Here is a 24,268-nt window from a genome sequence, read left to right on the forward strand (position 1 = left end):
CTGAAAGTTACACGCATTCCTTCGGTCTCTCGTTAAATAATGCATTCAGCACAGGTGCACTGGAGCCCTTCGATATCAGCGCGCCGCTATCGCCTTTGCCCATTCCGGCGCTTCATTAGGACGATGGGATCTCTGCCCGCTCCGCCGGAACCTTGATTCTTTGTTCAATTTCTCTTCCTCTCGGGCTGGATGAGTGGAATAGCCCGGGCTCAAAGGTAAGGCTACTAAAGTTTAACTACTGGTCCACACCAGGCGAAGATAAATGTGTAGCGCTTCCGTTTCACATAAACGGACGGTTGAGACGCCAGGAGACTGAGATGGCATGAGCCGGGAGAGGACCTATCACCTGGATATGTGACAGCATTTTCTTCTCAAATTTCGTTGAGTGACCCGGTGTCACCGACACCTTCCGGGGACCCAATGCACGGCTTTCTGGAAGATCCTTTTGACATGGTAGATATCCTTTAGATAGAAATTCGGAAGCTCCCCTTGCAGCGTTTGGAACGGTCGCAATACAGGGCAATGCTGCGTTAAGATCTAACACAAATTAAAACCGGTTTTTTTTTGGCATGTGAGCTGAGATATGAATGGCATACAGACACAAATAATATTCTAAACCACCATATAACCGAACGAAGTGTAATTTTATGGTCCCTTTATGGAAGAAAAAAATGCATCACCGCCCAATGTAGCATTACAGGTAATGCTAAAGAAACTGCCTTGAATTTAGAAGGGTTGGAGGTTTTAATCCTTGGTAGGACTCTTTCATTTTAGCCTTAAGCAGAGCACCTGCTTGCCTTGCAAAACATCAGACTGTGAAAATGAAAATGTACTTGTAAATAGACAACATTTAAACTAAGCTCTGTAATTTGCTCTGTATAAGGGTGTGATAAGCATATGGTTCATAAAAGAGGCGTGATACATTTGCTATTGCAGCCTAAACAACTGAATTCAGCCCCTGAAATGGAGAGCATTTTAAAGTGTGGGGTTAAAAAAAAAAAAATGAAATGGAAGACTCAAACTGGCAAGTAGGGCAGGAGGTTAATTGTTGCGGGGCTCACATGATTTGTTCTAGAATAATAGAATTTCCACAATCCTGTCACCTGGGCTCTGGAGTCTCTCTGGATGGATGTGGTCCGAATCCAAAGGATTTAGTTTCCCGCAGCCAGGGAAGGCTTCCTGGGGGAGTCTCCCGGAGTGGTTCAGGGCCAGAGCCGCGCTGGAGGGGAGAGCGGAGAGGGAAGCTGGGACTGTGGCTGTCTGAAGCTGTCTGCTTCAAACCGCTTCTGGCTTTCCACGCGTCAGGTCTGGCATGGGCATTCGCAGTATATGAACGCTGCGTCGTTCTTGTTTACCCCATGCTGGCTGGAGGCTTGCAGAGGCAGGAGGGGGTGATCAGGGGGAGAGCCAGATGGGAGATAATGGCTCGCGCAGGGCTCGTTGCCTAGCTCCAGCCTCAGTCCCGAGAATATCAGTTCATAAACTCTCCCAGCTTTGGGGGGGGTCACACTACACTGCCCCATAGTCACAGTGAGCTACCTCTGCAGCGCAAACTCCATTATCCACTTTGTGTGCACATGTGGGTGTGTTCGTTAGTGCACGTGTATGTGTGAGCGAAAACGTCTGTTTTTTATATGGCTGTTATGGGGGAGAGCTGGAGCAGTTTTTTTGCTGTGCTCTCTCTCTTCTTTCCTCTACCACTTCCCATACTTCTCTCTCTCTCTCTCTCTCTCTTTTCACTACCACTTCCCATCCTTCATTCTGTATCTGTATTCTTGCTGGGTAGAGCTGTCTTATCCATATCACTGGTCATCTCTCTCTCTCTCTCTCTCTCTCTCTCTCCATCTATCTCAGCGGACCTCCATTGCAGGGGATACGGGGGATAGAGTTTCCTGAACAATGGAAACTCAATCAGGAAATGGAAGGCCGGTGGTCAGAGGGGCCGTGAGCTCAAACTCCACATCCCCTTCACCTCCCTCCAGCGTCCCAGGAGCCAACGCCACCGGCACAGTGTACAAGGAGGACCTGCAGTCCAACAGGAAGATAGAGAAGTTTGACATCCCCTTGGACGACCTCAAGAAGATGTTTGACAAACCCAAAGTACACGAAACGGTGAGTAGGGAGGGACCTATGGTTGAGACGTGAAAACTGCTTATTTTTTCACCTTTGACTGCATCATAACTCACTTTGTGGGTCATAATTGCCCTTTTTTATTATTCATGATGGCAGATCAGTTTGGCCGATTGTATGCAATCCTTTGTTTGTGGAACTTGCTGGCGATTGTAGACAAAATTGTAATGTGTTCAACAAAGCTTAAGGATCCATATTTGAGAATGCTAAAAGTAATGCCTGTGTAAAACTGAACATACTGGTTGAATAGTTTGTTGAGGAGCAGAGAACAAGTGACCTCATAAAACTTTATGGTATTGTTGCTTGGTTTTTTGTTTGGTTTTTTGATCTCAGCTTTTAGATCTTTTCAGTCTCACCTCTAACAGAGTTTTAAACAATTCTTCACCTTGTCTGACCTTAGCTGCTCAGAGTGGTACAAGGGAGGCAGAATTGGTCAAATTTAATCTCCGTACCTTAATACTATGCCTATCTATACTTGAGATAGGTAGTACTGTGTACTGTGTACAGAACAATATGAATGTTTAGCTTGCCAGAACCAAATAAACTTTTAAAATGTAAATCCACCTAACTAAGACTTAATGCTGGTTAGTTTAATAATTCTTAGATAGTCTCTATGAGGCTTAATGAGGATAGATTCTGTGTATTTCCCTCTGGTTTAATGCATGCTTTGTTTTATCTTGTTACTACAGGGGGTTCTGTGAGCTATTAGGTATGTATTGAAATATTAAAGGATATTGCGATATATCTCATTTATCTGCATTACTGTGGCTTGTCTCAGTCTTAATACTGAGAGAATGATGTCCCTACTGACTTTGCAGGTAACGCTCTGTTGATAAGACAGAGTAGTGCTATTATTCCTGTCCTTATTCATCCTGGCATGATTATCACCCTCAATTATTGATTTTGGTGAAAAATGCTTACCACTTTTTTTTCCTACTGCTGTGGTAGAGGCAAGTTCAACTTTATAATAACTGTGGAATGGGCTATTTATGAAGGATGATCTAATCTTAAGGATCATCTAAGGTACAATATGAACCAGCTGGGGAAGGTTTCTGATTTCCCTAAGATCAGCAGGGGGTAAAAGTTTCAACCTCAAACTGTTTCAAATACTGCAATTAAAGTTTTCTGTCTCCGGATCTAGTTTGTCGGTTGGTTCATAAAATAGCTAAAGCAGTTCAGTACCAAAGAGTTCCAGCTGTACTTTATCAGTCTCCTCATGTTGTTCTTTTTTCCCCAGTAAAACAATCAACAAAAACCCATTCAAGAATGTGTTATGCATTTTGCAGACTGTATTGCATAAATGCTTATGTCACATAATCAAAATTCAATTTTGATAACGAGACTAGGCTGGATTTGTACTCCAATAATGCACCGAATCCAAGCGCTTACCCCATATTGATTTCTACACTGCTGTGCACTGCATGGTGCAAACAAGAGCCTGACAAAATGATGTTTCTTGAACTGTGCGCAGCGTATGATTTATGCAGTGGTATCTTTCACTTGTCAAGGCAGCTAACAGTTATAAAATGAGGACGTTTTTCAAAGCGGAGTTGCCAGCTAAAGATTTGGCTATGACCCGTCTGTGGGAAGGGCGCTAAGGTTGAACACATTATGAGTCTCGCTACAGCTGAGGTGGAGGGGCAGCGGTCAGATTCGTTCCCAGCTGATTTCCACGATGATATGAAACGATACTATTTTACTGTTAGCAAATCTCGCAATTGGCTCATTTGACAAAGCTTTGTCACACCAGCCAATGACTGTGGAGGAATTACCTCCATGGACATCAAACCTGTTTGTAGGGAACTACACACTGCAAAAAGCTGGATTTGATATTCTGTGACAGTGACGTCAGGCATATTGTGTTCAAGGGCTTTCCCCGCTAAAATTCACTTTCAGACAAAGACACCAACCTGACCACAGAAAACTCCATGTAGAACTAAACACTTTATCTGATAATGAATGTTTTCTTGAGGCCGCAGCAGTATGCAGGCCTTGTGCTTTTCATGCAGTGGTAATTCTTCACTGGGCCATCAAAGTCGTGTTTCTTTATGAGTGTATGCTCACCGATGTCCTTCTGCTCCACCACAGGCATCAATCACGGCCGGATTACTGACAATCTTGAGATGCAAATCATCACTTACAGACAGAAGGGACTCGTGCAGACCTATCTGGCTGCTTCTGAATTAATACCGGTGGCAGGTTTACAAGTCACCGCATTGGGCCTTTATATGCCGCTGTGAATCAGCGAGCGAATAGCCCAGCGCTTCAGGGTTTCGGAGCTGAAGCAGATGACCGGATCTGTTCTCCTGGTGCATTGTGCCCTTAGTTATCGACACACCTACGTCCTACCCTCGTTTTACACGGCACACTCTTGACATTTTAGGTTACGGATCCTATCTTTGTGCCACAGCAGACGCGACACGGGAGAGAGAAAAGCCACACTGCGTGATCCAGGGTTTGCCCTACGTCGTCCAGGGTTTGAGGCTAACCGGGTTTTTAAAAATAACCCGCTAATTGGCATGTTGAGAGTAGCTGAGCGTCTACCTCACTCTGCTAGGTTGGGTACAGTGCAGTACGCAGAGCAGACTCGGTCTGCGATCGCTGTACCGGGCGTCTGCAGTGAGAGGCTGATCGAAACGAGCCAGTAATGAACAAGGCCTCCTGAGAGACTCTTACTCCTTTGTTAAATCTCTGCCACCTCTTCTCTCTAGTGCTTTCAGAAGCTCAAAGTCTCAAACACTGTCTGTCTTTAAACTCCCAATGCGTGGGTATTCAGGTGGCACAGCTATCCCGCTAAGGCGCTAGTCTGTTATCAGTGCATTGACTGAATCACAGTCCAGAACTCAATTCTAACCATGCCTGTTTCCGACTGTCCCATGGGGTTTTAAATGAGGGCTCTTTTTTCCAGTCGACACATTTGGCAGGGGGAAGCAATTTCACTGGTCATATGGATTTTTTGTCTTGGATTTTGACACACCTGAGCCTGTTTGGTAATTTGGTGACTTGCCGTGCACTGAAGTGGGAGGAGAGGTGCCGTTGGGGTTGTGTCAGTGAAGATCAAGCAGCACACTGCAATTTTGGTGCGGCGTATTGCAATTTTGGTTTAGCCTAATCTGCTATTCCTGCCTGCCTGCTCAGACCAGGCCGATGGGGCACGTTGCAGCCTAGTCCTGTTGCTAATTTTCAGAGCTTTCCCAAGCAGTGTGCCAAGATCATAGCATATTCAAAATCCAATCGTCAATTTTTGTGGTTCTTATGTGGTCCAGTGTCACTTTGATATAAATTTCCCAAGCAGGAGAAATATAATTCATTGCCTTTTTTTATAATGTTAATTCCCGCATTTACAGTATTTCTGTGTTTAATTGTTTGTGGCTGTTCTATTGCAGAAGGTGGAATGTCTGCTAGCCTGCTAATCTGCTAGTTCAGCATGACGGCGCACTGAAAAAGCTATGTTTGCTTTGTGCCATTGTTGTCAATCATTGGTAAGAGCTGACTGGATTATATATAGACAGAGAGAGAGAGAAAGACACAGAAAGAATGCAAAATAAGTCCTTGGAAAATCTCCAAAACATTTTTATCTGAACAGAAAATGAAGCAAACGCATGAGAGAAGTTGTCCTAATGCGAGATTTCTTTCATAACAATGTGAAAATAGCCAACATTATTTCCATATTTTTATATTTTCATCTAGTCCTCTTGAGAATACGTATAGGAAACACATTATGGCACTGTCAGAAATCCTTTTTTTTTAAATGCCTATACCCTTTTATTCCTTATTTTACAGACATAAGCCTGAATGGTGGTCTTTGAACAATATCTCTAAAGCTCTTAATGCATAGGAATCATCCTGAATATCATGATGAGTCAGCTCACTTTTCAGCTGTGCCATTTCCGTACATTAAACACTCCTATCAGAGAGGTCGACTGAGGATAAGGAAGGAAAGGCTTCACTGTCATGATACATCCTTCATAGTGACTGCGAAAAGTTGGCTTTGTGAGTATTAGAAACATTTCTTTTAATAAGAAGCCAATGTAATTTGCAGTATATCCTATTGCATGGCAGAGAGCCCATGTCTCATCGTCCATCCTCAAACTCTAAACATAGTTCTAAGACAATCTGCTGACATTTAGGACTTCTTACTGTAATTTATTTGCAAAACATGATGTGAACCTGATGAAACAAGCAAAATAATTTAACAGGCTTGTTTGTAAACATTAAATATTTATTTCTCAAAGAGAGATTTCTTTCGGCATTGGCACAGAATGCATTGTATATTACTCAGTTACATCATATAAAATATACTCACACCATATAAAAGGCAGTGGGAGTGTATTTGTAATTTGAAGGAAAAATAAACACTCAAAAATTAAATAATAATTATATAGATGCCCAGACATAAAAGAAAGTCATAGTGCTGGACCGTTATCCATGAATCATGATGCTCTGGAAGTGATTTAACGTGTAGCATGCAAATGTAGCAACAAAAATATACTTTATATTCAACAGCAATAATACCTACAGGACATACAAACAAGGAATGCGTGACAGCTTTACGAACACCTTTTTACCTATACAGATGAGATATTTTGTTGTTCACATGTACCTTAATTAAAAGTTATCCCAATACTTCGAATTCTTCTTTTTTTTTTTTTTTTAGAAAAATCTGTCAGACTACATAGTGTCTGGAATTTTGTTGCTGGCTTCAATGGTTTCCTGTGTTTAATGTGTACCATATAAAGAACTGGCTTTGTTCTTTTCCCATGCAGTGATTGTGGTCTTAATTTGATGCTGCATAATCTTTTTGAAGCAGGGTGATTTGAATGGAATATGGCACTCTTTTGCTGATATCTGCTTGCTGCAGAGAGTGGGAGAACAATTTGCCTCAGCAGTGGATGGCACATGTCTTATTTGAGCCTTCTTGTCAAAGTGTGTAGGACATTAAAGTCTGAGGACATCAGCCTGCGGACAACCAAGTCCTGGTTGTTTTTGGTATTTATGAAGAAATAATGCAATTTTGACACTCAGATTACACTTCTTACTCAGGAATACATAATTGAGAACAAGAAGAGCTTATTAGGATGCCATTCCCACCACAGTCACTGGACCTGAACCCAATTGAACATCTTTGGGAGCTGTTGAAGAGGGGAAAGAGCCAAACATCAAGAATCGACAGATGATCTGGGGAGTGTTGAGAGAGTTCTGGGATGAAATGGAAGATGAGGTGCTGCATACGATTGTGGAATCAGTGCCAAGCAGAGTGAGGGCAGGAATCAAGGCAAAGGTTGGACACAGCAAGTGCTAACAATTTTTGACCTTTAATAAATACCTACACACGTTGGCTTATTAAAAAATAATGCACTATTGAATAAGAAGCATCATAATTGTATCCCCACTGTATGTATTTCTTGCATACCTCATGCTTGCCCTTTCCATGGCTTTTAAGACTGAATATGTAGAAATTAATTCTGATGTTAGGCATATAGTAAACAGCAAACATTCCCTGTGATGTAGTTCACATCAAAACAGAATCCATTGACAAGAAATGTTTCTGTAAACCTTCTTCAGATCTTTTGGTCAATGCGTTCAATGTGAGTGTATCTGAGGTTGGGATTGGAGAGGAGTATTAGACATATAGCAAGATAGTGAAACGATGCTTAGCCTTCTATGTGGCAAATGAGACCATATTCCCCTGCAGTCAAATTGCATGATTGCTTCTTCCAAAAAAGTGTAGCTGCTTGTGTCAACCAAAAGGTGGCAATGTAATGTCTACTGAGCCATTACAGATTACTGTCTTTATTATGTAGTGTATGGTTAAAAGATAAGAACGCTCATACCGCTATGTCAGGGAGGTTGCCTTGGGAGGCTTCAGAACTATGTGTGTGGCACAGTCAAATGGCGAATGAGGAGAATTAATTAAAGTGGTATTAATTAATGTGTGGCATCGAAAGTGCTTTACAGTGACTTGATAATTATCATCCCTTCACTGTAAAGCGCTTTAAAAATGGCATGAATTAATATGTGCTGTCTAATGGCCCCTTTGTTCTGAATCAGTTTAACATCCTTCGATGCTACCCACTATTTTATACCACCCAGCAGCCCTAAAACCCCTCTGAAAGTTACAGAAAATTATGCTATTTAGCACAAACAGCATCTTTGAATGTATATATCAAATATATCTGTAATAAATGTAATTGACAAAAAAATTGACGGCCAGATTGAGAGAAATTCAATCATCTTTTAAAATAAAAGGCAAAACTAGAAGATATAATCAAAAACAAACACAACCCAGTCCCAGACTAAATGCTATAAATAGAGCATGTTGTCCTCCTTTAACGTATGTTGATGCATGCACCTATAGCACTGCTCTTGCAAGGAGCTTTTTTTACTTCAAATGCCTTTTATTAAGCTGGGTTACTGTATGAGAAACTGTTTCTCTGAGTAAATGTAGTGTTCCCAAGAGGGATGTTCCTCTGTTTCCATGACTGTGGTTTATGAAGACAGCTACTATAAATGGATTACAGGGTGCTTTGTTTCCTCAGACAAACTAATAGCAAGGTTTACCATAGTAAATTATCTTAGACGCCTGGACAAGAGGTCGATTAAGGCCAAACGTCAAGTTGGCTTTTTTCACAAGATTTATATGAAGTCATTATAAATTTGTGTGTCCGTAATCACAAGCACGCCTCTATGTGCAGCGCGGGTGTCACTCTACCTTCCTTCGTTTCTCTTTTGTCACTCACGTCAGTTATATTTAGATGTTTTTTTGAGATTCTCCCATGGCTTGCAGTCCTGAGATAAGGTGTCAGTCATGATCATGTCACAGGAGAAAGGAGCAGTTAAATATATGCACTGTTGCTATGAATATCGATGCCGTGCTCCATCCTTGCCTAATTAACATCTTGTGACTTTTTTTGGTAAAGGGACAAACATTGACATGAGGCTCAGTGGATAAGCAGGCATGTAGAATTTGTGTTTCTCCTTACAAGCCCAAATTTTGTGGTGGCCATTGGACTTATTCATTTTGGCTAATGCTGTTATGGTTAAGCCAATCCGTTCTTGGTTGTTATTAACGAGCGTTGAACTCCAGACGAATCAGAAAGCAACAGGCTTGCATTGGTCTTTTTATCTTTTTGCAACTTTGTATCTTCTGGAGGATTGAGGTTACAACCTTTGAATAATAGCTGTGACAGTTTGTCTAGCTTCATTCCACTCCTCCTCCTAATCCCACCCTCTGTCCTCCCGTTCTCTTTCCTATAGAAATAATTACTTTGACCTTTAATTATAATAATGCACCATAATTATTCTACAAGTAGCGTTGATCTCAATCTTTCTTTCATAATTCTCATATGCTTTTAATACACCATAATGCACTGTGTTCATGGTAATAAATCATGCTTGAGCATGGTGTATGGCAGAGCTACTTCTTTTCTTGAAATAATTTTGTATTTAACATTTTTATTAAACAAAGGAAAGAAAGAGTGTGTGTTAAACATGGGCTCAGTGTCGAGTCAGGCCTAACAAACATCCGTGGCCACCTAAAACGCCTCATAAAAAGGGGAGATTACAAACCCTTGTTTGGCGGGCAATACCCTTGTAAGTGTGTGGTGGCACTTCTGGGTTAAGTAATTACTTTCAGAAAGAGTAGACGCGCACTTATACATACTGTAACAGTCGCTCCTGTCGGGCATGGTTACAGCGCTGAGTAGAGCATTGCAGGTAGCCTGATATTCCACCTTGCCAAGGGGCCTGCCCTTTTGGTGATAAGGTAATGTCACAGCACTGTCGTGTGAGAGACCAGTGTTCGGTTCCCACGTCCGATGAGAGGAGAACACTCACTTGTGATTCTAATCCTTAAGAGAGCATCTGACCCGGGCTACCAAATGTATTATTTTTAATCCGTCAAATGCCTCCAATAACCACGTTTCATTATTTTTTTAAATCCCCATCATGTAGCCTTTGGTCTTGTAACTGTACCTATGTCCACCACCTCCCCTTGGAATAAAAATTGGAGTAATATATAGGCTTATGTCCAATGTCTCTCATCACGGTTTGGCTTTTGCCAGTTTCACCAAAAGAATAGCCCCCTGAAAAATGTACAAATTTTACATATTCTGTAAATGGAGTTCTCAGTGACAGGCAGAGGGTTGAATGCCCTGCAAAAAAACATATTGAAGTAAGGTAGCCAACAAGCTAGCCTATCCTGGCCTGTTAGCTGGATAGCTTTCCAGTTATACGACGGTTCTGTCAAAAACTTTGAGTGGAAGTTTATTTTTGAAGATGAATGCATTCCTTTGAACATCAACATTGTGACTTTATCAGCAGTAGACCCTCATAAATATTAATAAAAAATAATAGCTTTCTATTCATCGTCCTATAATGGCTATCTTCTATTGGCCGGCCTCCCTAGCATTACATTACATTACAGGCATTTAGCAGATGCTCTTATCCAGAGCGACACAACTTTTACATGGCATTTATATTGCATCCATTTATGTAGCTGGATATACAGTATACAGAAGCAATGCAGGTTAAGTACCTTGCTCAAGGGTGCACTGCCATTGTACATTTGTGACCTTTAGATTACAAGACCAGTTCCTTATCCATTATACTGCACTGCCTCCCTAGCAATTGTGTTGCATTTAAAAAATAAATGAGAAATCAATGATATTTAAATGATAGAAATTAAACCAACTAGGGGGTGGAGTGGAGTTAGGCCACGAATCATCATGAGAGACAGAAGTAACACAAAAGACAGCAATACACATGCCTTATGCATAAAGTGTGTAATACATAAAATAAAGATTAATCCTGAATAGAGAGGGGAACTATTTATATCAAAGCAGAATACGTGAGTATTTCATGTTTGGTTATATTGCTGTGTGCAGGAATGGGTTTTCAGTGGGGTAAAAACCTAAATTGTAAAAAAATGTTGGTTTTTGTACTTCATGGACAGGGGATTTTAGAGCTGGAGAGACAATGTGAGGGAGATTAGGGGGTGCCATTGTTTACTACTGAGAATGTGTGCAAAAATATGGGGTTTGGGCCAGAAGGGAAGGGGGAGGGGGGTTTGGCGGTTCTCTCTGAAATGCCTCTGCTCAGCCTCCCTAAAATCCATTTTAGAAAGTTTGGGCTGTCTGTATAATCCGTCTTAGGGAAAGGAAGGGATATACTGTGCAGACACTTCATGGGTTCATGTGCAGAGGCTTCGCTGACCCATGGGTCCGCTCTGCTTCCTCCTAGATAATGGATGCCGCGGCTCTCTCCATCTCTACATTTCTCTGAGCTAGTGAAGGGAACACAGTCGTGTTGGTCCATCCCCTTAGGCACTGCAAGATGTCCGTTTTTCTATTAACTTAGTCCTCCAGGGCAGCGACATGCAGGTTTACATGTTCGTTCCCTTTATCTGGCCTGACAACCAGGGATGGGATCAATTAAATTCAGTTTGGCCAGTTGAGGAAATATATTGCATGCAGTTCATTCGTTGAAAAATCTTCATATAACATTTTTGGAATTTCTCAATTCACAAATTGAATTTCAGTTAATTTTGCAATTTGACAGCAATTAACTGGAACTGAGTCTGCTCCCGCAGAAAACTGACCTGTTTTTGAGATGAGTTGCTGTATGAAAGAATTAATTGTGAAGAGTTCCTCTCTAATAGCTTGGCACTCCAGGCCCCATCTATAATAGCTAAGTTAGCGGTGGCTAAAAGAATGGCAAAAACCAGGCTATATGGGGTATTTTGGCTGAATAGCCTATGCTACAGTGCTCAGCCCCTGGGGAGTCAGCTGGGTCAGGCCAGGTTAGTGAGCACAACATATTTCTGCTCCTTCAAACTTAGCTCTCAAGTGTTGTGCTATCCACACTCAACCGAGATTCCACCATAAAGTAAAGGATGAGAAGAGGCATAGCAAACAGAAAAATAACCAAAATGTATACTAGGCTAGGGAGCTTGATCTTCTCCGTGCCATCCAGGAAAATGGTCGTACAATCATCCCCAAACATTAGAGAAGAATAAACTCAGCTGTGAGGCACAAACAGCAGTCATACTGAACATGTAATTTTTAATTCATTCTGGGGAGTAGTCTTAGAAGTGCTCTTTGCATTTGCCTTTCTGCGGTATTAAGTCCATGCTGTGACTGCTAATAGGCCTAATTACTACTGTAATGGGCCTTGATAATGTCTTGTTCTCGCCCGTTTTGGATCTCCGCAGCCTGCCTGCCCATTCTGGTTGAGTAGCACTTGCTCAGTCTATTGCCACTGGCCTAGCAAACCAATCTGCTGTCCCTCTCTGAAAAAGGCCATATTGAATGAAACCTGAATTTTATTCTGTAATTCCCATCAATCCCATTCAGGCCATATGTCTGAATTCAGATCGGCCAAACGTCTGCAGCTGTCTCTTTTCCATGTGGAGCTTTAGAGGGCCTCCGTTTTGCTTCAAGTGTAATCTCTTTCCCTGTTAACCCTTTAGCAGTTTGTACTGTCTTTTCTTTCTTTGTTGTGCCAATTAAAGGGTTAACCCAGGCATCTGACATCACAGATAGAAATTTACCCTCTGTGACATCACACACAATAACTGAATTAATATTGGGCCCAATATGATCTTTTTAAGGATGAGATTTTTGCGTGTTATGCTGTTAGACATTTACATTAATGCGATTTGGCAAATCCCCCACCATTTAGGCCACAGTACAATGCTTGTGGATACTATCAACCACCCTATAGCTGAGAATGGGCCTAGAAAAAGAGTATTTTACCTTTTTCAAGTATAACAGTGACAGTAACGTTGTCCTTATTGTCAAGGATCTAATTTAAACCTATATTATTTATTAGCAGAATTAGCAATATATTTTTCTGATTTCAAAATATATTTCATCATTTGGGTGAAACACCCTGTCACACGCCGGTGTGACGCCCCTTGGGGGAGATGCGGCAGTTCCGGGTGTGCACCGTTGGTTGCCGCATGGAGAGAGAGAGAGCGCACCCCCACCAAGACAAAAACAGACAGACAAACACCTTCGCCCTTCCCCCTCATGGGTTCCGGACAAAAACAATAAACTAAAACAACAAACTAAATTCACAGACAAAGAAAGCGAAACTGAGCGGCAGTTTTTCAGCTCACCGCTCAATGCTGGCCAGCTTTTCAGCTGACCAGCTCCTCCAGCTTTTCAGCAGTGGTTTTATTTTTTGTGCGTAGACAAACAAAACTCAAAGACACGCTCTCTCTCTCCGTGTGCTCTTGGCCCCGAACTGCGGAGAGGAACACACCTTTAAGCACCTGGGCTGATTAATTAATGCAACCCAGGTGTGTGTGCTCTCTCCACCAGCTGGCTTTGCCAAGACCAATCCGCTTCCCCTGTGGACCGAAAGAGAAGCAACGCAAATGAGCATAAGCCCAAATTTTCTTGGAAAAATGGGAACTGCTTTTGTTACCATAGTAAACAGGTACCAGGAAATTATCATATTTTTGAAAAAGATAAGTGTCTTAATAGAAGATTCTGGCAGTGGGGAGTAATAAAACACTAAGGTGCTGTAGTCAGCAGGTACTAATGAGCACATCAATATGAAGGTTATTTCTGAAATCTGTATGCAGAAGGACTACCTCAGTGTCAAGATCCCTGTTTCTGACTTATATATTCATTAAAACAAATATTTCTGGAGCTGGAAGAAGGAAACTTCCTGGCTGACCAGTGAAGAGGAAGCTTCTGGATCAGAGGTTATCAAAGTTTAGAAATATGATTTCAGAGTTCATATCCAGCAGCTGGCACATCAGATTTAATTGGCTTGACTGTAGGCAATGAGTTTTAGCATAATTCACTCTCTGTGATGTGAGCAACTGGAACATACATTTAATTTGTCTCTATTGCAGATGACCTCGGCATTGAGGTCAAAGTGCAGACTGAGACTGATATAACCAATCACTGACCTTGTGCATGCCCTTTGTGGTACATTCACTAAATATAGCTCACTTGTACTACGGTAACTTCCTCGCGTTGGTGTGGACACAACCTCAAGGAAAAACAATCTCAATATGCAAATGTCAAAACGCACCATTATTCTTATTATTTTGTGACACAACAGATGTGCACTCCTCTATCAAATGAAGAAAACTGTCTATGTTCACCTCCATCCACCTCAGTATAATTGATTAGCTTGTGGCTAGTTTGACATGTCAGGCTCATAACCTTACTGTGATGGTCTGATGAAGGATCTCATGGACAGCCCCAACTGAATGCTGAAATGCTAGGCAGCTTGGCCAGCTGACCTATGCTGTAATTGTATTGTAATAATGGGCATTGTACAAACTCATATCCACAGAGGTGATGAATGATGAGAGCAAGCAGACAGACAGCAGTAATAATGTCACCGGGTTTTCTCGACACACTGACCGGTTTGCTCAAAAGGAACAGGCGGTGTTGCGTTGGCCTTGTGGAGTTCATAGTATAATATTACAAATAGACTGGGAAGCTGCAGGAGACAGCAGCCAACTGTCTATAAATATGGTCTAGATTATAAACTGTCATATCGCATGTTAGGATAAACATATTTTTTGGCCCATCAGTTTAGCTGCATACATTGCGTTTGAATGTGTTGCTTCGAATCGGAGGCAGAAACGCGGGCCTTTCTGTGCGTGGAGCCGCGTGATCGAATGAGCTCAGTGCCTCGCTGGCTAGAAAAGGGAAAAGGCCCCGGTGTGCGGCTAGGCTACGTCTGCAGGAGCGCTCGAAATGAAATCCATCGGGGGTAAAATAGTTGCTGTTTGCAGCCCAGTTGTCACAAAGCAGGTGTGAGAGCTGACGCAGTGTACGCAGTGTACGCAGTTCTGCTGCTTGCTGTACCGGAGTCTCTAATTACCGTCGCGAAGCGGTCAGAGGTGGTACGCGGACGACCGAGTCCCTCCGTCATTAAACCTCCGCCTCCTTTCCCTCCTTCTCCCGTCCTCTGGCGGAAGTGCCTCTCCGTCCGGCGGTTTGGGCGCGCCCCCCCGCCTGCTCCCGGTGCGTGATTCGGCTTCACCGCAGCGGTGAGAATGACGCGCGCGCGGTGTAGCCCTGCGGGCCAGGCGGTGATGAACAGCAGTGTCTGCGGGCGGTGAGCGGGACGGCACTGCGGGGAAACACAGACCTCTCGCGAGGACGCTCACCTCAGAATATGTAGCGTCGCTGAAAAGGTTAGCGATGGGACCGCGTCTCCACAATTGTGTGACAGCTCAAATTCCCTTAATACCATAACAAACGGTGTGCAGGAAAGATCCGGAACGGCAACAACTCCCTTAGGAAGTTTCAGACATTTCGCGGCAGAACACTTTGGTATCGAATTAAATTGTGGAGACTCGGGGGCAGATTTAATCAGGCTGATACGTGTGCTTTGCTCTTGCCAAATGAACCGGATGAAAAGTAGTGTGCGAGTGTCTGAACAACGTAAAAATGAAACGAAAACAACAACAAAAAAAAACACCTGACTGTTACCTGCACTTAAGGTTAGTCTGCTGCAGTCCAATGATATTAGTGCAGCACATTAATTACACTCCCACCCTGCCTTGGATCTCGTATTTTCACCTTGTGTATAATGAGGATAATCCAAACAAAATGCAATATTTATAGGGTTGGTTGGGGTTTAGAGTATGCCAAAAACCATTATTTTCAATTATTAATTACATATGGTAATTATCACAATTGTTTAGTAAATGACACCAATGGTGAGTTACCGTAGCTCAATTCCAAACACGAGTAAATATTATCAGTGCTCCCAAACAGTGACATTTGAAATGAGAACATCCCTTAAGGTCAGTCATTCCTGTCCAGTGCTTTTTTTTGTTCTCTTTTTTGACACAGGTGGTGGTCCTCTTCAATTATTATTGGACTCCATCTTGTCTGATCCTAATAGATCTGCTAAGTACTTTGCTAGAAAAGTAATAAGGAAGTCGGCAGCCATCGCGAGCGAGAAAAGTGCTCCCTTCCAAAAAGCAATCACACGAGGCCTCTCTGTGCGCAGATCAAGGGGCTCCTGAGGAAAACACGAAATTCAAATGGAACAATCCCCTCGACAGGGAGGTACGCACACATGCTGCTCCAGCTCCCCATCAGCGCTTCTGAATAAGACCTCTCCCATAGGCTGCTCCTGGCAAGCTGCATGGGAGAGATTGTGCTTACCCCGAAAAGAAAAATAAATAAATAAAATGATGCGTCTGCATTTTATCAACGGCAGTGCGTGGGAGAATGGCCTGTGGTTGACATTGCAATCAAATTCCCGATAGGGTACATCAGCGGCGGTAATCTATAGGTACATCCTTATCGCAAATGGGAAAAGGGGTTGTGTCGTTCTGAACCAGGAATGCACTTCTTGAAATCCCAGAATGTGCATGAGTTTCCTGTCATGTGATTTAAAACCCACAAGTGAATAATTGACTGCTCTGTGACTGTGTGAATTGATTGCCCAGGTCTTAGAGTTATCTTTAAAAGTGGTAACAACAGAAATGTGCTATATTTCTATCTCTCTACCTCTTTTATATGAGAATCTCAATACTTTTAAATTGCTACATAAAAAATGATACCTGTATTGGGACATGTTCAAAGCAGTGAAAACACATTTAGTGAGCCTGTATCAGCGGAGTTTTTAAAGCAAATATTCAGTGTACTGACTAAAATAGTTTTTATTTCTTTCCAAAACAGGCTGTATTTTTGAAACTTGAACAGACTCTAGGCCTTAAGGCTGTCTCTTCTGACATTGGTGGAAGCCATTTTCTTAGTGTGGCTGTTGACCCCCTGACTCCCAGGCTCAATATATCCAAGACAGACGGGGAAGGGTGAAGTTTCAGAGACCCTGGCTCCGAACTCCTCAACGTTGTAACGTGATTCCGTCTCTCGAATGTGACTCCCATCCATAAATATGTCCAATATGTGAATGTAGATGATGAAAAAGTGCAACAGTATAGTTTCACAAATAGAATAGCTAATAATGATACACTTCTAAATTCAATAGCTCAGATTGCTTGTGGTTCAAAAATAAGTGGAAGGTATATGAGTGCCTAAAAGTTATACGTGAGTGTAAACAGGGAAGTGTCCTAGAAAGATTACAGTAGTCAAGGCAATAATTTTATTTAGAGCATTTGATTAAACATCTTCTTTAAAAAAGTATAGCTTGACCTTTGTTTTTCTGTTGTTTTTGTGTGTGTGTATGGGAAGAATGAACTTCAAGAGTTTTCTGAATGTCTTCCCACAGGGCTAGAAATGTTGGACTCTCTGCTGATAATGAAAAAGAATGGGTTCTGGAATGTTCTAACAAAGTATGGATCCCATGGATATTACCAAAACATTTTTTGTAACTAAAAAATAGTGGTTAATAATAATAGCAAAATTATAATTTGTATTTAAGTAAAGACAATAAGAAACAACCATTTTATAAGCATGTGGCTTCTACGGTAGCTTCCACTACAAATAAGGAAGTATCACACACAGAGCTATGATGGGGGAAAAAATGAAGTGCACTAAAACGGATTCAACTAACCCGCTTTTCGAGATATTGAATAGCTTTATACATTACATACTGGAATGTATGGCTGAGGGAATCACATTTTTTTTATGCTGGGTTTATTTTATGTGAATGATTTTACTGGGGTTTGAGCTCATTTGTGAAGTCTCGATTTAATTTCTTTTCCATTTGGTGTTCAGCTCAGGCCTATTTTTCATAATCAACTCAAGGTAATTTGTGTTTCCACTGTGAGCTTATGGCATTTCCACTATTCAGTCTTGTGTCCCAGTGATTGATAAAAACCCATTTATGAATTGCCATCATATCCATCTTTGTATTTCAATTCTTTTTCTGCCATGAGACCATCAGCCAGCCCAAGCTGTGTGTTTATGAGGACAGTGGGGTGGGGCGATGGCCTGCACGGTCCCCATGCGGGACAGCTGTAGGTGACTCCCCTGATAAGGGCTCTCCTCCCCCCTTGTCTGCACTAGGGACCCAGAGCCGAGAGGGGTGCCCGCAGTCCCACGCCCAGAGGACCGTCAGCCGCAGACCAGAAACACCGAAATTCAGCCCGACAGCAGAACCAGGAGCTCAGCCAGAGTAAGACATGACTTCCCTTTCCAGTGTAGATGCTGCTTCGTAGATGCGGAACATGCAAGAAACTATGGAGGCAAAAAAAAAAATCGAAATCTTTGTCAGTGCTAGTTCAGTAAAGTACCTGAACCAGTTCTGCTTGGGTGTCAAAGCAATCCAGCTATTTTATAGTAAGAGATGGGGGGAGGGGAGAGACTGAATGCTTGGTTGTTGTGTATCAGGACGTTAGCTTTTTTGTTACTCATTTACATTCGTTTTTCATCGACTAACAACAAAGGGAAATTAGTTGCCATGAAAGTGTGTCAGACATACAAGCTACCCTACATAGGGCAAGCTTTTGATTAAAAATGAATGGTAACAGATTTCCATATTAATGCCTTGTGATAAATATGCATGCAGTGCATATTTTCTGCTCTAAGCATTTATTACTGTATCCTAATTTCAATTTTTTTTCTTGTCTAAATCAAATTACATATTAAACTAAGGCTTCCACTGCGTATCACACCGTTTACCTTCTTGGGCTACAGTGCAAATTAATATAACTAATCGTTAATGAATTAACTGTAACAATATTTGACAGGACATTTGATATAGAGTCAGTCTGAAAGTTGACAGTTATGTCCGTGTTGATGGGGCGTAGCATGTGCGGTATTTATACAGCGCCGTGCGGAGTCTCAGCGCGTTGGGCCGTCCGCGAGGGTGATTTGAGGTTGAGCTCTGGCCTGTTTCGCAGCGCGGGAGCGGGGAGCGGTGATGAACCCTGACGGGCTGCTGAGCGGCGGTAAAGGAGCGCGTGCGCTTGCAGCGGAGCGACTCTCACCGCTCCGCTGCGCCGCTCGTATCGCTCCTGTGCCAATTTCAGTTTTCTTCGGCTCTTTCGCTTTTTTTTTTTTTCAGGGATGGAAAAATCCGGATTGCTAAATACTCCATGCGAAAAAGGAGAAATGGTCACAGCGCAAACAGACGTTCAGCAATAGTAACAATAGTAATAGCACGTGCGAGCACGAGTTTTACTTTATGCTTTTAAGTGAACTGTCCCATTCACTGACCCGCTGACATTGTCATCAGAATCCCCTAGGCTGGAGCATTCTCATTGTTAGGCCATAGTTGGTTTGCATAGCTCCCACTTGTGGTTCTGGGGGTGCTTCGTGAGGCACTTTTTGGACTCATATTGGTTGTGCTGGTCTTCGGCTTGCCCAGTGACAGGAATTTGAGGCACTTTTCATTTAACACTCACGTGAGGGTCTTTCATGATAATATAATAACAATAATATCCTTGCATTTATATAGCACCTTTCCGAATGCTCAAAGTGCTTTACAGTCAGGGGGAACTCACCCCACCCACCGCCAATGTGTAGCACCCACCTGGGTGATGCAGGGCAGCCATTTTTGCATGCACGGCGCCATAACAAAACCAACTGTGGATGGAGGCAGTTGTCAATCCCAAAAGAATCCCCCCAATGGAATCCCACCCCCACAGAGAATTTTTGATGTTTGACTGCTTATGGGGGGGGAAAGGCCCCTCCAGCCGAATCAGAACCAGCCCTACGGAAACGAGCCTCGCTTCGCTATTAAAGCGAGGAGCAGAAGCGTTTGCGATAAACTTGGGGAATCTTGGCGGAGGGAGAGAGTTGTGCATCGCCAGATGGTGTTTTCTTTGAAGACAGGGTTTGAAGTTTGGGGTCTGGGAATTGGAGAAGAGTTATCAGCAGTGCACAGGTTTCCAAGAGCTAGCTGATCAATGTTTATTAAGCACTATGATGCGTCTGAGTGAAATTGAGGTATCAACGCTGAAATGTTAAAGCACACACTGCAGGGATATGAATTAACTGGTGCAGCAATCTGTGTGATTCCAAGATTAAGTAATTATATTGTATAATAATTAAATTCACAGCTGTGGAAAACAGATTTATTTTTTTTTAGAATTTTAAGATGTCAGGAAGTCATTAGTACCCAAGGTAAAACCAACAAATATATGTTCACATATTTTAAAGAGACAAGTAGGTTTTATTGGCTAAGATCTCATTAGGTTTCACAGCACAAAAAAACTCATTAGGATAATAGATGCTTTGTGGTCCTTCTTCTTTAGTTGCATTTTGTCATGCGACTCTGTATTTTACAACGGTGACAGTAGTTAAAATATCTTATACTTCGGTGCCTGTTTTTTTGGGATGTACTAAAATCATGATGGCACTGCATCATTTTTATTTAGTTTTACTTCTATTCTGTTTTCCTTGCAGGAATACACATTCTCACAATGAAATTATATAAAACATGGATAAACTAATGAATAATAATAAAGATTTAATGTAATGTAATGCATAATACATTTAGATAGATACTACCTGAGATATTTTATTCACAATATTTTCCCCACTCCAATTACAAATGGTACTTTATGTAATTGATATAAACCTTTTAAATAGTTTATAGCTTGCTTGCCGATGCACTGGCTTCAGCATTCAGTATTCTTTTTAGGTGTCAGACAGCACATAATTAGAAGAGAAAGTATGACGGCGATGCAAATCTCAGACCATGCCCGAAACTCAGACCTCATGGGGGTTGACCTCCTGAGACCTCATGTTTTTCCAGCCTGGTTCCTTTTTGGCATAAGCCGCCCCCCCACATACGGGAGAGGACATACCCAACATATGGAAGGGGCCACAGGTCCAAGCCTGTGGGAGAATACTACTGAAAGCAGCTGTCTCTCATATAACTCATCTATTTTTTATTTTGTCTATAAATTTCAATCTGCCTGTGGATGCAGTCCGCCATGCTTGTGTTCTGTGCGGTGTGGCCGCAAACGCTCTGAACACTTTAAGGGACGCCTGGCAGTCGCATTTCATTTCCTGAGCGGAGAGACGTCTTACAGACTCAGATCTGGAGCCCTACTCTCTGCCTACTCACTGTGCAAAGGGTTTGCTCCCATCACAAGGGTGGAGTTTCTGAGTATTGTTAATTACCAGACTTGAGTCAAAAACTGTATTTGAACTAAGTCTTTGGATGCCAGTAAGACAACTTTATGTCATTAGGTGCTGGTAAAATCTGAAAACAATCCCTGGCTTTTTTTATGACAAATTAGTATTCAGAACATTTAGACATATGTATATATGAATTATGAAATCATTGATGATATATTGATGATAGTTTATGTTTTTTTGTAATGTTGTTAATGTGCAGGAATTTAAAACTATTATTAAAGTATTTAAAGTATGAAGTGCAGAAAATGATAAAGTACTGTATTTCAAATAATTATATGATTCGGTTTTGTTTGTGTGAGTGCTATTGCTCATACACTTTCTAGATATTTGACAAAATTAAAGACAAATAATAGCTACTGATGAGACAAGGCCAGTCATTTGGTCTATCAAAGGCTACAATTTACCAACGGTCTAGAGCAGTGTTAACCAACCCTGTTCCTGGAGATCTACCATCCTTTAGGTTTTCATTCCAACCCTAATTTGGCAGACTTGACTCTACTAATTAGCAGTTCAGTGCAGATCTTTAGCTGTTGAATGAAGTCTGCTTTCTTAGGGTTGAAGTGAAAACATACAGGATGGTGGATCTCCAGGAGCAGGGTTGGTTACCACTGGTCTAGAGAGTGTCTAGCACTACATAAAGCCAGTATTTCACTGGCTGTAAGTCTGTCTTGACTACAGTACACATCCCCGCAAGTTATTCTCCATCTTGGGCAGTGTCTGATGCAAGCCAGGAAATGTCATGGGGGATTTGTTCAACCAAACTTTTTACTACAATTTATTTCCTCAGTGCTTAGTGCTTAGTATTACCTTATAACAAGCAATGAATCGTAGTCAAAGGATTGGCCTGGGTTCATGGTTTCCAAGAAGTGATCCTGTCCTGAGAAAATATGTCTTTTTTTTTCGCTACCGTAGGCCTATATGTATGGGAAAAGTTAATTTATTGCTGAAAGGTGTTACAACGCATGGGCCCTGTGGCAAACCTCTAGCCCAGAGAGTGGCCACATCTGTTTGGGACTGCCATTTCCCAGCCTAAAGACCGACTCCTTCACTCACTGGATGACATCACTGACCTGATCATCAACCACAACAACAGATCATTGTATGGAAGGCATTCATATTTGTTATTAGGGGCTCTGTTTTGACAGCGGTCGATCATAGCACTAGCGCTACTCAGGCATGTACAGGGTGCGTTGAAATTCCATTTTGTTTTTTTTTACACTGTGGGAAAAGTGCAGCTGTTGTCAAAAGGTTTGCTTAAGCACGCTGGGTTTCAAGTAAGTGTGGTGTGATTGTGTGTCTGTATTATGGTCAGTCTGACCTTTCTTTAATCCATCTTGTCCAGTCTGGAAAAAAAAATCCCTGTGTTTGTCCCGGTTGGATGTCGAATGTTGACAGGATGACGGGAGCATTTCTCTCAGAAGGTGACGGACATTCCAAGGGGTCCTAACCGAAGCGTCGAGCTGAAGTGTCCTTCATGTGTGAAATTTCTTGTTGTGTAACTGAGTGTTAATCATTCTTATCAGAATATCTATTTTGTCCTCCCATCTCCAATCTGTCTCCCAGACACAGTTGTAGAGAAACCACTGTATTAGCCCTGACTAAACTAGTTCTGGTTGATTAGTTTGCATTCGGCGAAGATGGGTGAAACTAGAACTAGAACTAGAACTGGCATTTTGAACTGGCGGCCTATGGTGGTAGAGTGAAATTTTACCAGTGCAGCAGACAAAATGACCAACAAACTAGTATTTGGGATTTGGGATCGTTTGCATTCCGATTCCCATGCTCTTTGCTACATTTAATTGCTTGATTGGGCTCATCTTGTGAGGGCAGAGCTGCATTTTTAATGAAATCACGAATTGCTCAGGGCCTCTTTAGCTGGAGGCCCACTGGTATTTGTGAAATTGGTTTGGAGCTGGATCATCCACAGCTGAGTTACACAAAATGGTTTCCTGTGCTGAGAGAGGAAATCGGTCGGACGGTCGGTGGCCTTCTGACAGGAGTCGTCACAAATACAATTTTGCGACTCGAGGTTAGGGGCGCGTTGGCCTCTGCCTTCTAAAAACAGCCTCGGCCGTCCCTCCTTTTACAGGGAAGGGGTCTAAAATAAAACCAGCTGTCACTGTCTGCTTGGGTAACAGAGGTGAAGACACGGTGCTGGAGCTGGTCTCCAACCCAAAGGGGACATTGCTCCTCTAACTCTCCTGGCGAGAAACACACCCAGCTGGCTGGGGCATTTCAGGGTCTTTTGTGGAATTCTATCAATCCGTCCGCACCGTGATCAAGCAAAGAAGACTTGGTGAGCGCCTCTGCATGTCAGCAGCCACTGCCCCATTGCTTCTTTATAGCTGGCCTTCCCTCGCTCGCGTCTGATAGCTGCCTCTGCACTTTCACTGAGAAGCAACGAATGCCCATATAGTGATATGAGAGGACCGCTAATTATACATTTCTTTTTCAATTTGTCTGTTTCTCTACCTGCTACCTTTTGTGAGGTTTACATTTTCAGTAGATTTCCCATGCGTATATATACAAAAACAAGTCTGATTATAACTTTCGCAAGGTCGTTTACTGCCAGGTAAAACTGATATACTACAGCAGAATGGATGCAGACAAAATGCCATCCCCTATTAAAGTGAATTTTTGTAATGGGTTCAAAGGTATATCTTCTTATTGGTGAAATATGTGGTCTTCTATGCACAGAATAACAAAAAAAATATGTACTGCACTGTTGTACAGTATATTTTCTGCAAATGTTTCATAAGACGGCTATTTAGGAATCATGCTTCCTTTTGAAGGGAAGGACACAAATTCTCAATATATTTTATAGAATTTTCTGGACAAGTTTTAGAAAATTAGCTTTGAATGTTTAGTCATCTCCTTGGTTGTGATGTGCAAAGGCACCATAACCATTTCCTAGCAAGTGTTAAGGATTTTAATGACTTAGAAGTTGTGTGGTGGTGTATTTTGCTGAAGCTACCTGAAATATGAGGAAAATTGGCTTGGGAAATTTGAGTCTGGAACAGTACGACGCTGGCTTTTCTGAAAGTTACTGTGCTATGTGTATTATTGCAAACATCCGCGCAAAAGGTTAAAGGGTT

The 24,268-nt window shown here is 42.1% G+C and overlaps 1 protein-coding gene across 3 annotated transcripts in view; it reads left to right on the forward strand.

The window, feature by feature from the left end:
• Positions 1-24,268, forward strand: part of LOC135240724 (xin actin-binding repeat-containing protein 2-like) — a 48,460-nt gene continuing 24,192 nt past the window's right edge. For 2 of the 3 annotated variants that reach the window (XM_064310611.1, XM_064310613.1), the window contains exon 1: positions 23,301-23,469. Coding sequence is in view for 1 of the 3 variants with exons in the window: in XM_064310610.1 (XP_064166680.1) it covers positions 1,900-2,112; positions 18,090-18,198 (322 nt within the window). In the remaining 2 variants the exon portion in view is untranslated. Of the gene's footprint in view, positions 216-1,854; positions 2,113-18,089; positions 18,199-23,300; positions 23,470-24,268 lie in introns of those variants that run through there. The other variant, XM_064310610.1, reaches the window with a different exon arrangement.

The sequence above is a fragment of the Anguilla rostrata genome, chromosome 15 (assembly GCF_018555375.3).
Source record: "Anguilla rostrata isolate EN2019 chromosome 15, ASM1855537v3, whole genome shotgun sequence".
In the NCBI taxonomy this organism is placed as follows: domain Eukaryota; kingdom Metazoa; phylum Chordata; class Actinopteri; order Anguilliformes; family Anguillidae; genus Anguilla; species Anguilla rostrata.